This window comes from Xyrauchen texanus, chromosome 50, assembly GCF_025860055.1.
Source record: "Xyrauchen texanus isolate HMW12.3.18 chromosome 50, RBS_HiC_50CHRs, whole genome shotgun sequence".
In the NCBI taxonomy this organism is placed as follows: domain Eukaryota; kingdom Metazoa; phylum Chordata; class Actinopteri; order Cypriniformes; family Catostomidae; genus Xyrauchen; species Xyrauchen texanus.
The window spans coordinates 379262-393363 of NC_068325.1; the positions used below are offsets into that span (position 1 = coordinate 379262).

Consider the following 14102-nt stretch of genomic DNA (forward strand, 5'->3'; position numbering starts at 1 on the left):
CATAGAGGAGAAAAAGAATTTGTGCCTAAAGGAATTTGTGCCAAAGAGATTTGAGACACAGCCAGAAACAGGCCTGTGAATAAAATCCTTATTTTCCTCCTTTTAATTCCAGTCTGGCACTTTAAACCATGCATTACTGTACACGATTCTGTGCTTTACCATCATCAACAATATTGAAGTCACGGAGTGCCATTTAAAAAAGAATGAAGAAATAAATAATCAATCTATTCATTTTATAAATGGACAAATACATAGACATTTAAATGTTTATTTAATTCACATTTAAAAATGTAATAATAAAAACTGTCCGATGGCATTTTTTAACTCAATTCTCAAATGAATAAAGTAAAGCCATTGGCAAATAGATTAAGAAAAGAAACTGGCAAATAAATGAAGAAAAACAATTGCCAAATGCTTTTTTAAAGCCCAATTTAAAAGGCGCATTTTTATTAATGTGTTATTTTATTGTTACATTAAATTGCATTTTAAACATGAAGTAAATACATGATTTATTAATGCACAATTTTATTGAAAAATATCATTACATTTTTAAACGTGAATTAAATAAACTCTTTTAAATGTTTCTACTTTTTTCCATTTATAAATTGGTTTATTTATTCTCGTTTTTATTTTCAAATTAATAGACTGATCTTTTATTTCTTCATTCTTTTTTAATTGGCACTTCATGGCTTCCATATAACAATTGCTTCAGATTAGCTCCTAATTACATACTTGTGAAATTAATTTGTTCAGCAAATATTGACTTTGTTTTCAGAAAAAGAGCTGCTCTTACAGGTTGACAGATTTAATCATTCACACTTTTATTCAAAGTGAAAAACGGAAATTGCTTTAAAGGTACAGTAACTTTTGTCTTTATCATCTTGGACTCACACTGACATCTAGTGGTTTGGATGCAGCATCATTCACAATAGTTTTCAGTTTCAGATATCATTGTAGAAATGTAATATTCACAGTCAGCCATGATTACTTTAATTAATGAGTGAAAGTGTGAAATAACAGGACAGTTACTGAGATTAAGAGAGTAGTATTCGGCTGGTCATGTGATTATAAAATGGCCGCTCTCCATGTAGAATAAAACAGCTTTTATAAGGTAACTGACATGACTGGAGTCTTAATTTTGTAGTTTTCCTACATATCTTGCAAAATTACCATTTATGTCTTTAAGAGTTAAACCTTTTTAATGAGGAAAAATGACTTTCACCTTTAAAAAAAAGAAACGTTTTTTTTTTCTTCAATACAATAAATGTCACTTAGCGTTGGATCAAGATTATATTTTCTTTGTTAGTTTAAATCGTAAATTGCTGTCCTCTAGTGTTCGATCTATGACACAGGCCTATATTTGACTTCCTAACACCCCATCTGTACACTGGAGGAGTCTGATGAAGTCGCGCAACAGGAGACACAAGCTGGCTTTGATGTAACGCTCAGAAGTTGAAATATACAACGAATAAAACTCACTGCAAAACAAATTCACATATATGATATTTGTTGAGTAAATATATTTTATCTTTGATGGACGGGTTATTATTGAGTCTGGAGTAGCTAGACATCATCATTGTTTATTCAGGGTAATATGCTTATAGTAACAGGATAGTTAACTTCATTTCTTGTAGTATTGTAAAATCATAATTATTGTGGGACCATGTTTCAAAAATGTTTCATTTTGTTAATTTTCTTTTTTGTTACAGTGGCAGTACTTTTAATGTAGGAATGCTAACTTTAGCATTTTGGGGCAAACTGGTTAAAATGGTGAATCTTAAATGAGTTTAAGTTTTTAAAGATATTCCTGAAAGGCAAATTGGAAGACCAATTTCTTATCAATATATGAAAATTAATTTTAGTTAAATTTAAAAATTTAGTTAGGTCAACATATTCATATAACCAAAGCTGTTAAGCATTTATGGTACAGGACTTTTACTTTGCTGACATCACAACACTGAATTTACATTGCATTTCATCTCCATTTCACCCATGTAAAATACACCATCAGATATTTATTAACAATATACAACCCTTTAAGAAATAATTGCTTCAGTGTTTCTGCACACAAACCGATAGGAACAAAAAGACACTGACACAAACTAAGCTTATAACTGATTGTGGCATTTAAAAAAACTTATCATTCAGAAAAGGGTCTAAAAATAAATTCAAACTGAAACAATCAAATGAAGAAATTCTATTTTTGACATTTTCATGACAATTAAGCACATACTGTTTAATTTCCCCCCCAAATTCTCATTTATGTTCCGGTAACACCTATGGATGTTTTTTATTTTGTGTCATTTTCACAACTGTAATACAGTATTTTTTGTATTATAGTAAAATTGCTGTAAAATTTTCTTACAACCATAATAAATTAAAGGCAATGTAACTTTTTCAAAAAGTAATCATGTTATTTTGGGTGAATCTCATGAAAATGTGTCCATCTCTCACCCCAAAATCAAAGAAACCTATTTATAGGACCAATAAAATCCTTTGTATTGTGACATTTTCATGACAAAATTTTATTAGTCATTTTTCTTTTGATTTTTTTGTGTAATTATCTGTAATAAAGCAATTGTTTGTATCATATATTTATACAGTTCTTTTTTTATTAAAATCATCATATATTAAAGACGCAATGCAAGGAAAAAAATGACTAAAATGCTTGTCATTTAAATATAGATTAATTTGCATTAGAGTAATTAGAATTAAAGAGGAAAAATGTGCTTAATTGTCTAAAAACTGTCACAGTTAGAAAAACAAACAAACTTGAGCTTCATTTTCTCTATGCAAAATACAATCTTATTTGTTGAGATGCACAATTTCATAACTTTAAAGTGATAAAATACATCAGGAAAAAAAAACAGGTGCCATTTAATTTTAGAAGTAGAACTGTTGTGAAAAAATGATTTCATTTACTTTTAATTTGGTATTGTGAGATGGACAATTACCGTATATAATAATCACAGAAAAAATAATTCCATCATAATGGTGTTAAAAAAGGCAGACAAATAAAGATGCCACACACAAAAAAAAGAAAGTTTAGCATCCATTTAAGCTGTTGTCATAGTTTATGAAAAGCAAGTGAGACGACCAAAGGATTCAGTCTACTCATCAGTAGTTTTACAGTTAGTTAAGTAATATTCACCCATTAATTCATATGTAGGACAGAGATACAATTAGTGCCAATGTAATAAAACATGGTTTCTGAAGCCATGCATACAGTAGAGCTCATATGAGCGGTTTTTCACAGGCTTTGTGTGTGCCAGAATCAAAAGTCCAAGGCCACATCAGTCCCCTTGATTTTAACCTCAAATTTCAGCATCAATGTAAAGCCAGTATGTGCTAAAACACCCATTTGTTTTTTGAGTGAGCTATCTCTTCAAAATCATTTAAATAAATTGATTAATAACACTGTGTTTGGAAATAAAAGAAACAATATGGTTTCATTGTGGAAGTCAATGGTCAAATCAAGAGATCAGGTGTATGAAAACAGCAGCGCTGGGCACAAGCGTACGTTTCCGTTGAGTGGCAGTTAGGCAGCTCTCTGGGCATATGAAGAGGGTGGAGTCCAGCCTGTAACTGTCTGATAACAGTCTTGTTTCTTAGCATGATGACAATAAAGGTTTGGCAAATAAAGGGGCCAAATGATATGCATGGCATTGCAGTGTTGGTGGAATACACAGGATGGAGCTTCACCAGTGACATCACTGTTCACGTTTAAGGGGTTCATGTCACAAGGCAGGAATTGAGGGACAACTGTTCACATCCTTATGAATCCAAGGAATCAGCTGCAAAAGAGGAGTTGACAGCAGTCAATTTGTTTCCAAACGTAATGTGGTTACATGATGAGACAACTTTTAATCCATTTCATAAAAAGAAAACTTCTAAATAATAAACAACATTTGTTGTAGGTGGTTGACAGGGTGTTACTTTTCTATTGCTTAAAAGGCTCCGAAATTTGAGCCAGTGTTTAGAGGAGCATTGAAATATAAATCATTAACCAATGTGAGTTATCAATCAGAATCAGAATTTACTTTATTGCCATGTAAGTTTTCACATACAAGGAATTTGCCTTGGTGTTTAATGCATACAATAACAATAAACATAGTAAGATAAATAAACTATATTTAAGATACAATATATATAAAGAAAAAGTAAACTGACTGGTTTTAATAAAAGGAACTGTACAGTTGTACACAATATGAACCATAGAATGTGCAAATGTTCACGGTTCAGTTTTTCACAGAAAGGTTTGAGTATAATAAAAGGACTATATCCTTAATTCTATGAATAGAATCCACATGAGATCAGCAGAAGAAGCAGTTTTAACCACTCTACGATGATTTAAAGTAATATTTCTGCAGATAATGTGCCATTTGCAGTGTTGGGTGTAATCTAATTACTAAGTAATTAGTTATTGTAATCTAATTACTTTTAAGTTAAACAAAAGTAGTGTAACACTGCATTTTGATTTCTTGTAATCAGATAACAAGATTACAAACTTTCAGGTGAGTTAATTCCTTTAAGTACATTACTTATACATACTGCATTTCTAAAATATTATTTATGTAGAATACATTTAATATGTCCATCTATATGGATTTTTGTGACTGCTGAAGGGCCTCTTAACAAGTCATTGTAATAGAGAAACATGAGGCACTGATGAGTATATGACTAGTGTGCAACAATGAACAAGGAGGAAATACTGTATAGACATTATTTTGACTTCATTGGGTCTCATTCATGAAACTTTTGTAAATATGAGAGTAAATTCAGAGTAAATTCTGCATAAAATGGACCACATTTGTTATTAAAACATGTATTCCATGAATTCCAAACATTCGTAAATAGGAGGCATGTGCATGTTCATTCACAATTATCATAAAATCACACCTATAAAACACCATACAAGAAAGGCACCAGACTCTCTAGTAAATGCTGTAAACATCTATGTGGAACAGTAATGAAATAGTTATGAATGAAGTGCATTCACATTTTGATTTAGCAAGCACAATAGCATCTATAAGAAAGGGAGGACTTACGCTCATCGCATGTTTTTGCTGTCATCAGAGGCTCTTTTGTGAATCAAACAGTTTGAGAAGTCAATAAAAATGGTTTGACATGAGTGTAAAGCATTTTAAATTCACGCCGGCAGGAGAGCGGTGGGGCCGGGCCGTGAGGACACAACCCTTGAATTACGCTAATCAGCCGGGAGGGGGATAAAGATGAGCCGGAGGCGCCAGTTTGAGTGAGTGTGAGAGAGAGAGTGTGAGAGATTGTGAGAGAGTGTGAGAGAGAGCCACATGCGGCCGCAGTGTGTGCTGTCGATGTGCTTTATTTTATTTAAAGTTTGTCATTAAAGTTGATGTTCTGCCCGTTTCCGCCGCTTCTTTACCCATCCCTTCCCATGTTTTGGCACCAACGTAACGGGTAAGGAGGAAGGATGCGCTGTCGCGGAGTCCTCACCTCCGCAGCCATTTGCCTGGGGCCGGAGGGTCACTGCCGGCTGCCAAGAGACAGAGTAACCGCTGTCATCCGCCGAGAAAGGGGAGGAGCCGTTCCGTCCACCAGGGGTTGGAGGGCTTGCTGCTGTCTGCCGGGGGAAGAGCAAGCTGTCGTTCGCCAGAGGTCGGAGGAGTGGCTGAGGACAAGGCAACAGAGTGTCCGGGAACCGGCAAGCCAGTGTTTTGCCTTTCCTCTGTCGCTCCACCTCGCTCTTTCCCTCTCCCCTTTCCCTCCCAGGCCTCCAGAAAGGTGGGGAAGACCTGCTGGCAGGCACGGCAAGAAGGGCAACAGCCCCTCCCTCCAGGAAGGAAGGGGAGTACGTCATCCAGGGACAATGTGTGTGTGTGTTTTATGTTGAGTGTATGTCATTAAATGTACATTGACTGTTCTGCTGGTTCCCACCTCCTTGCCCATCCCTTACTCCCGTTACATCCACCAACATTAACATTTTCTGATTCAGTTCGCAGCACGTCATTTGTGAAACTTCTCAGGTAAATCATGATGGTAACAGTGATTACTTGCACTGGAAGATTCTTCAGAGAAATAAATAGAATCCCAGAAGGAGGTTTTTGACTGAAATGCTGTAACGGCGGGTTCACACATTCTCCCGAGAGTGGGGCATGAGTGGCACGTTATCGTTTCGGCACCAAAATTAACAGATGACACCGATAAACTGGTAATGCATCCCAGACGCGGCAGTGAGCGAATAGTTTTGGTATTTAGCATATTTTTGCCACGCGGCTCATGCAGAGCTCAGTGGCTCTGGGGCAGTACAACACAAAAATAATCAGGAGATTATTGAAAAGACAGAAAAGCAAATCAAAACGATTAAAACCGAACCTATAGTACACTACAATGTATATGTCTGCAGGCAAGTAAACTCAATAAAATAACTTGAAGGAAACTATTAATAAACTGCCAGATCTTTTGCCATTCTGTGTATACAACATTAGCCAATCACAACCAAGTGTGCTGATAAAGATTAAGTGCGCGTGACAGCCCGCTTTTGTCCTTGAAGCAGCAATAACCTCAGCTTATTATGACCTAATTAACGAAAAAATCTGGCCTAGTTCCCCATAGATAACTTTATTTTCTGTGCAGAGGTCCAACACGACCGCCCCACTCACGGAGGATGTGCGAACACGATTTACTGATGCCTATACTAAATTCTGAAACCTAAACTACCGGTATAGAGCTCAAATCAAATAAAAATGAGGGCATACATATTCAAACGCAAAAGCAAAAATCAAACATCTTTCCATTTATCTTTTACCACCCCATGTGAAGCACTTCTGCTGGAAAAATGAGAAGTAGAATTTGGAAATAACTATATTTTGTAAAAAATAAATGCTAATTTACAAGTGGTCGGGAGAATAAGGTGTTAATTTTGTTTGTACCAACTATGTTTTGAAAATACGAAAACTTTAATGAACCTGATGTAAATGAGAATTTACATCAGTATGGCGAACGATTTACACAAAAATTGGTTTTGCTAATTTTTCATGAATGAGGCCTATTGAGTGGAAAAACAGCTGTGAAGTGTTTTAAAAACTTAAAAGTAATTAGTAAAGTGATTCATTTTTGATGACATAATCAGTAAAGTAATATGATTATGATTTTTAGAGAAGTCATTAGTAACGCATTACTTTAAGTAACATAATAAAACTGGTCATTTGCCAAGTATAGATTCTACATTCATGGCACTAATGCTAACGCAAACATGCTATACGTGGCATTAATATGCACGGATTACCATCTTTTATTGTATTTTATGATACATTTTGTGAAAAACATTCACATAAGATCATTATAATAATGGATTTTAAAAGAAAGACATTAGATATATTGCAAAGATGGGTTTATAAAAGGGTAGCAGACAGGTAAGGGTGTGTCAAAGGGCAGAATACAGACAAATAATAATTTCTATGGTTTCTAGATCGTTTTTAGGTGGTTGCTAGTGTTCTGAATGGCACTAAGCACGTGGCTAAGATTTTATGGTTGCTTGCTAGGGCATTGCTAGTTGCTAGGGTGTTCTGGGTGGTTGCTAGTAGAGGTCGACCAATATTGGATTTTGCCAATACCAATAACTAAATTGGTGGGAAAAGCCAATAACTGTTTAATCAATTAATCAATAGTTTTTAAAATCAATTTGTCAAAAAAGTTAATGTTTACTTAAAACTTGGCATACTAGTTGTGACCTTTGCCATTTCAGGCAACTATACTTAATTTAGGCAACTACACATATAGTACATTCAGTCATACTGGTTTGGAATAACATGAGTGAGTAAATGACAATTTTCATTTGTGGATAAACTCTTCCTGAAAACTCCTTTAAGTGGTTTCTAATGAACCGTCATTTGTGAAATACTTTGGTCATTCACTTTTTACATTTACAGATTTCAAGAGGGGAATATTTAAATGTTGTCTTTCTTTACCATCTTGTGGGGGGTCAATGGTGATGTCCTCCATCTCGGTGTCATCCTTCATCTCTTCATCCTCATCCTCCTCCTCCTCCTCTAGTTCATTGGCAATAAGTTGTCGAGCAAGTTTGATGTTTAGACCTTCATTATAATGCATCTTCCTCATCATTTGAAACTGCTTCTTTCTGACTGAGGACAGACAGGACATACACAGCTCTAAACGCTAGAATCGAAGCAATTTTGTCCACTGACAAAAGGAGATAAACATACTACACTGCATCATGGAGATTTTTCTGAAGTACATTAATGTAATAGACCAGATACCTTGTTTTTAAGCAGACACAATGACAGAGCATTTGAACTATACATCAGTATTTTTTTTTCAATTCAGTAAATATGTAAAAAAAGGTAGGCCAACACAAATAGTTGGAACAATGTGTGTTTCAGAGTTTGAGCCAAACAGCCACAGGCTGATTGTGCAGTGAGCTGTGTTAATGTACATCAGTGCGAAGAGGTGAAGCTGAGGGCACGAGAGAGATGTGTCACCTTGGTCCTCTGGACTCAACTCCTCTTCTTCCTCTTCCTCACTGCTCTCCTCTTCTGGCTCTCTCATGAAGCGAGATTCAGCACCCTCCACCGCTGCAGCCAGCCTGACAGAGAGAATGTAACCATTATAGACTACAAAAACCAAGTGAGCTGCCTTGTTCCCTACTGCCTACACAGGCAGCTGCATGTTGCTTGCTAATGATGTAATACTATTATAAGCATACATACTTAGACTTCTCAGTATTGATTCAACTGTTTATTATATTGATATTTCTCTCGCCATCTTGGATTTATCTTTTCACTGAGCTTGTCACAGGGATGCAGGGATTACCTTCTCTGTAAAAGATGTGTGCGATTATGCATACATCTGTAATATAGTTACACTTGTTATTCATGTTATATTCACCAAACCTTAAATAGCTGCAGTTAGCGGGAGTCGCTTGGTGCCATGCAAGGTTCAGACATGTGAATGGCGAGCTCCGTGCACTTTGCTCGTTTTAATACTTTGTGTCATAAACTGGTGAGATTTGATACACCCTCTTCCATAACTATTCTATGAAGACAATGTCAAAAAATTCAAAATCCTCAGGCTCTGGACACATTAAAAGACACTTACGTGCTCAAGCGGAGGCCCCTGAGCTACAGGCAGAAAGCCGGTGCGGTGGAAAAGATTCAGCGTCAAATGTCAAACATGTTGGCACTGTTGACGAATTTCAATGCTGACTTGGGAGGATTTTGCTTTAATACGTCGATCAATCACAGCCATGGAGACGAAATTCACAGAGTTTGTTACAAGAGTGTAGGATGTTGAGAAACGGATTGATTATCTGGAATTATCGGAGAGGGAACTAGGTGCTAATCCGTTAGCGACCAAAACAGACTTGGATTGCGTTTGGGAAAGGTTGGAAAATATAGAGAATCGTAACCGCTGACACAACGTTTGAATTGTTGGAATTTCTGAAGACGAAGGCGGCAGAGATATGGTGAAATTCCAAGACGAGCTCTTCCAGAGTCTGCTTGACATAACAGGCCATAAGCTGGAAATCGAGCAAGCTCAGAGTTCCGGCTCGGACACAGACCCTGATCAATTCTGGCCAAATTTCTGAGATCATCCGATAAAGATCTTGTGTTACATGTGGCGAGGAGTAAAGGAAGGCTTTCTTGGAAGAACCACAGCATTTTCTTTTTCCCAGACGTTGCGAATTCGACAAGAGAGAAACATGATTGATTCAAGGAATGCAAGAGACTCTTGGAAGGTTGCTTTTGCACTGATATTCCCAGCCAAATTGTGAATAGATGCTAAGGATGGCCGCAAAATATTTATAAGCCCACAGCAAGCGATATCCTTAATAAAGTCAATGGAATGAATAAGTCATTGTGTGATGCTCTCGATGCAGCCGAGTGGACCTGACTCACGGAACATTCACTGGACTGTCTGAGGAAACAGAGTGCCTTATGTGGTTCTTTTTGTGTTGGTTCTGCCTAATGGCTGGAGTTTGCTCTGAGACTAAGATGTTTCCAATTTAGCAAATCCACAACAGATGAAATGAGGGACTTGTATTAAAAATAAAATTCTTGAATAAATCTTATGGACTGATGAAAAAAATTGTATACTCAAACCAGATGTGTTCAAAAGTCTCCATATATCCAAAGTCTCTAAAGCCCAAGATTGTTACACATCCTGTGAAGCATCAATGTTGCTCTAGGGGGCTTACACACTTTTGCGGCACTATTTTCATTTTCATTTATTTATGTATTCTCTTTTCATGGTAATGCAACAGGAAATGCCACAACAGCAATTTAACAAATCCAACAAACACAAAAAAAGTACATTCCATGACAAAAAGAACAGGAGTAGGAAGAAGAAGAAAAAAATCTTATAAACTCCTACCCCATTCTTATAATAATTTTTTTTACAAATTAGATGACCTCACCGACATGACAAAAGATAACAACAACAAAAAATAACAAAATAGCCCAGACCAGATAATCTACTTTCAATTTTAACAATTTTCCTTTTTTTGTTTTATTTATTTTTTTATTATTAATTCTGCTTACACAACACTAAACAAACAAACAAAAACAACAATGATGGAATGATGACAACATTGTTGTTGTAATTTTATCAATTTTCACAATCATCTTTATATGAATTAAGTATCTTCTGTTTATACTTGTATTTAAATTGTAGAATGTTTGAACAACATTTTAGATCATTTTCTAGAAAATTCCATCTTTTCACACCAGAAACTGAAACACACATTTGTTTGAGGGTATTTCTAGCAAAAGGGTGTTTAAAGTCTTTATTTCTTCTGCTTGTCCCAGTATTTACAGTAAAAAGAGTTTGCAGTCCATGCGGTAACAAGCAGTATTTTGCTTTATGAACAACTAATAAAGTTTGTAAAGCAACCAAATCCTTCAGTTTGAGTAGTCCTGACTCCAAAACAGTCCTGTAGTATGTTCTCTTGGAGCAACTCCATTAATTATTCTTATGGCTCTTTTTTGCTAAATAAATAAGGGCATTAAATTAGTGAAATAAGAATTACCCCATATCTCCAAACAATACATCAAATATGGCAAAATAAAGGAACAATATAGGATTCTCATTTCCTTATAATTTAACAAACTTTACTCAAAACGGCAATGTTTTTACAAATTGTATTTCTTACATAAGCTATGTGTGACTTCCATTTAAATTTTTCATCAATGAGTACTCCTAAAAACCTAAATTCTGACACTCTCTCAATAATTATTCCATTTAAAGTCAAACGAACATTTACAAGGCATTTTTGATTTGTAAACAACAAAAATTATTACTTAAATTTAACGACAGTTTATTTTTATTAAACCATTTCTGAAGTAGAACCAATTCTTGTTCAATAGTTTTCATTAATATTTTGATGTTCTTTCCCGATACAAAAAAATTTGTATCGTCCGCAAAAATAACAAAACGTAAAATCTTTGATTCATCACAAAGATCATTAATATATAAAATAAATAATTTTGGCCCCAGCACAGAGCCTTGAGGGACTCCACACTGTATTATTTCCAACTTAGATTCATGGCCTATATACTCTACATATTGTTGTCTATTTTCTAAGTAACTAATAATCCAGTTTAATGCTACACCTCTAATACCATATGTCTGTAATTTAGATATCAATATACCATGATCAAGAGTGTCGAAGGCCTTTTTATGGTCAATAAAAACACCAACTGTGTGATTTTTATTCTCCAATTCTGTGGTAATGTCTTCTGTGATTTTCATCAAAGCCATAGCTGTTGAGTGGGTGCTTCGAAACCCAAACTGATTATCATGTATCAAAGAATGTTTTTCAAGAAAATAATCCAATTTTTTAACAAAAAGCTTCTCCAGAATTTTTGAAAATTGCAAATACAAAGATATAGGCCTATAATTTGTGAGACTATGCATATCACCAGATTGAAAAAGGGGAATAATTTTAGCCACCTTCATTTTATCTGGAAAGAAACCTATATTAAAAGACAAATTGATTATATATTTTAATGGTCTACTAATGCAACTTATAGTTTCTTTAACAATATACATATCTAAGCCATCACTATCGCATGAATGTTTACTTTTTAATTTAGAGACAATAGAAATAATTTCACTCTCACTAACTTAATCAACAAAAAGAGATTGCATGACTCTGCTTTCACCAGTCCAGCTTTTATTTTCATTATGTAGTGGTATAGTTTTGGCAAGATTTGGACTAACATTGCAGAAAAATGACTTAAATTCATCAGCCATTTTTTCACCACTTATCTCGACGTTCTGTTCATTTATTAAGTATAATGGCTGACAATATTTCATTTCACTGCCCATAACCTCCCTTAAGACTTTCCACATTCTTTTGATATTACTTTTATTATCTATCAACAAGTTTGTATAATAATCTTTCTTTGCACGTCTCATTATAGTAGTCAGCTTATTTTTATAGGCTTTATATTTTTTTTCTGCATTTACTGTCCGATATTTTACCAAGTCCCGATAAAGCTTATTCTTATTTTTACACGATTTCAATATACCCTTCGTTAACCAAGGTTTTTTTATTATATATCTTACTTTATCATTCAATATTTTTATTGGACAATTTTTATTATATAACCATAGATACTTTAAAAAAAAATAATTAATAAGCCTTATTAACATTATTTGTACTATAAACATTGTCCCATTGGTCTTTCATAAGATCATCCCTAAATCTATTTAGTCTTTCCTCCGTTCTTAACCTAATAACTTTAATAGACTTTTCTTTCTTTACTTTTACTTCACAGAGGTGAGCTACAAAAATCGGTAAATGATCAGTTGTATCATTTAACAAAAGACCACTTTTGACCGTTTTTTCAAATATATTTACAAAAATGTCAGATCACATTTCAGATCACTACTAAAATATAAAGCAACCACCCCTCCTCTCTTATTAATTAACAAAACATTCATAACCCTCAAAATGAAATTCCACACCTTTCTCATCCGTTAACCAAGTCTCAGACAAAGCTATAACAGTAAATTTATTTTGTAATGTGTTCAAATAATCATATATTTTACTAAAATTTGAATACAGGCTTCTACTATTCAAATGAATAAGAGAAAATGAACCAGCCGTTTCTATATTACTAGTAAATTCTGCGTATGTATAGTATTTACATGTATCATTTATATTTGGAAAAATATAAATTTGACTCCGAGTCCAGTTCTTCATGGTCATTCACATCCTTCTGAATTTTCAACTTGTAAGGTATGTTTACATACTGCGGACATTGCACTCAACTATACAAATTAGCGCTTGCCACAATGTAGGCCTAATCTCCACATACCTTATTCGTCGTGTGTCTTATGTTCATAACTGTCCAAGGAAAGTCGAAGAGATTCAACGCTAGCTGTTATTTCCCCAGCGGGAGCATGTTTGCTCCTACTGCGGGGGGACTGCCATCCTACAGCCCGCAGCGCAGAGTCCCAATCCGGCTCTTGTCTTGGAACTTCCATCGTTACACCAAAGTCCTTTAGACCCTCAGCTGCTTTTCGTGGACTTTCAAACATGAGTTTTGCAGGGTAGAGAATGCGAGACTTGATTTTTTCGCTCCTGGAGTTGTTTCCTTGCGCTCCTGTATTTTACACGCTCCTTAAAAACGTCGGTAGTATAATCCGCATCAAAATATATCCGTTGATCCTTGATCCGAATGTCCTTTAGAGACCATGCAGCATATAGCACTCGTTGTTTCTCCTTAAAACTGCGGAAACAGACGATGATTGATCTGGTGAAGTCCGCGGCACGTCCCGTAGAAACACCTGTTGCTGCAGCGTGATGCGCCCTTTCAATGTAAATCTCTTCCCGGATATTAAGCTGCTCACGAATAAGCTTTTCTATAAACTCAATCATATTACTTCCTTCTGTTTTCTCCGGTACAGAGTAAATTCTTAAATTATTTCTCCGTGAACGGCCTTCCAGACCCTCACACTTCTCCTCAAGGTACTTTTGTTTGCGCATTAGATGAAACAGCACCTTAGTCAGATCCATGTTTCGGTCCTCGTTGTCCGCAATCCTCTGTTCGGCATCCTTCACCCTTGTTTTTAATTCTTCAAAGTTCAGTTTTATATCG

At 35.2% G+C, this 14102-nt stretch overlaps 1 protein-coding gene across 1 annotated transcript in view; it reads right to left on the bottom strand.

Moving 5' to 3' along the window:
- Nucleotides 1-626: 626 nt before the first annotated feature.
- The window catches only part of ppp1r2 (protein phosphatase 1, regulatory (inhibitor) subunit 2), a 40282-nt gene continuing 26806 nt past the window's right edge, over nt 627-14102 (bottom strand). The window contains exons 4-6 of the mRNA XM_052124561.1: nt 8478-8581; nt 7947-8120; nt 627-3794 (exon numbers count right to left, since the gene is read on the bottom strand). Of these exons, the coding sequence (XP_051980521.1) occupies nt 3775-3794; nt 7947-8120; nt 8478-8581 (298 nt within the window). The 3' untranslated portion in view covers nt 627-3774. The remainder of the gene's footprint in view (nt 3795-7946; nt 8121-8477; nt 8582-14102) is intronic.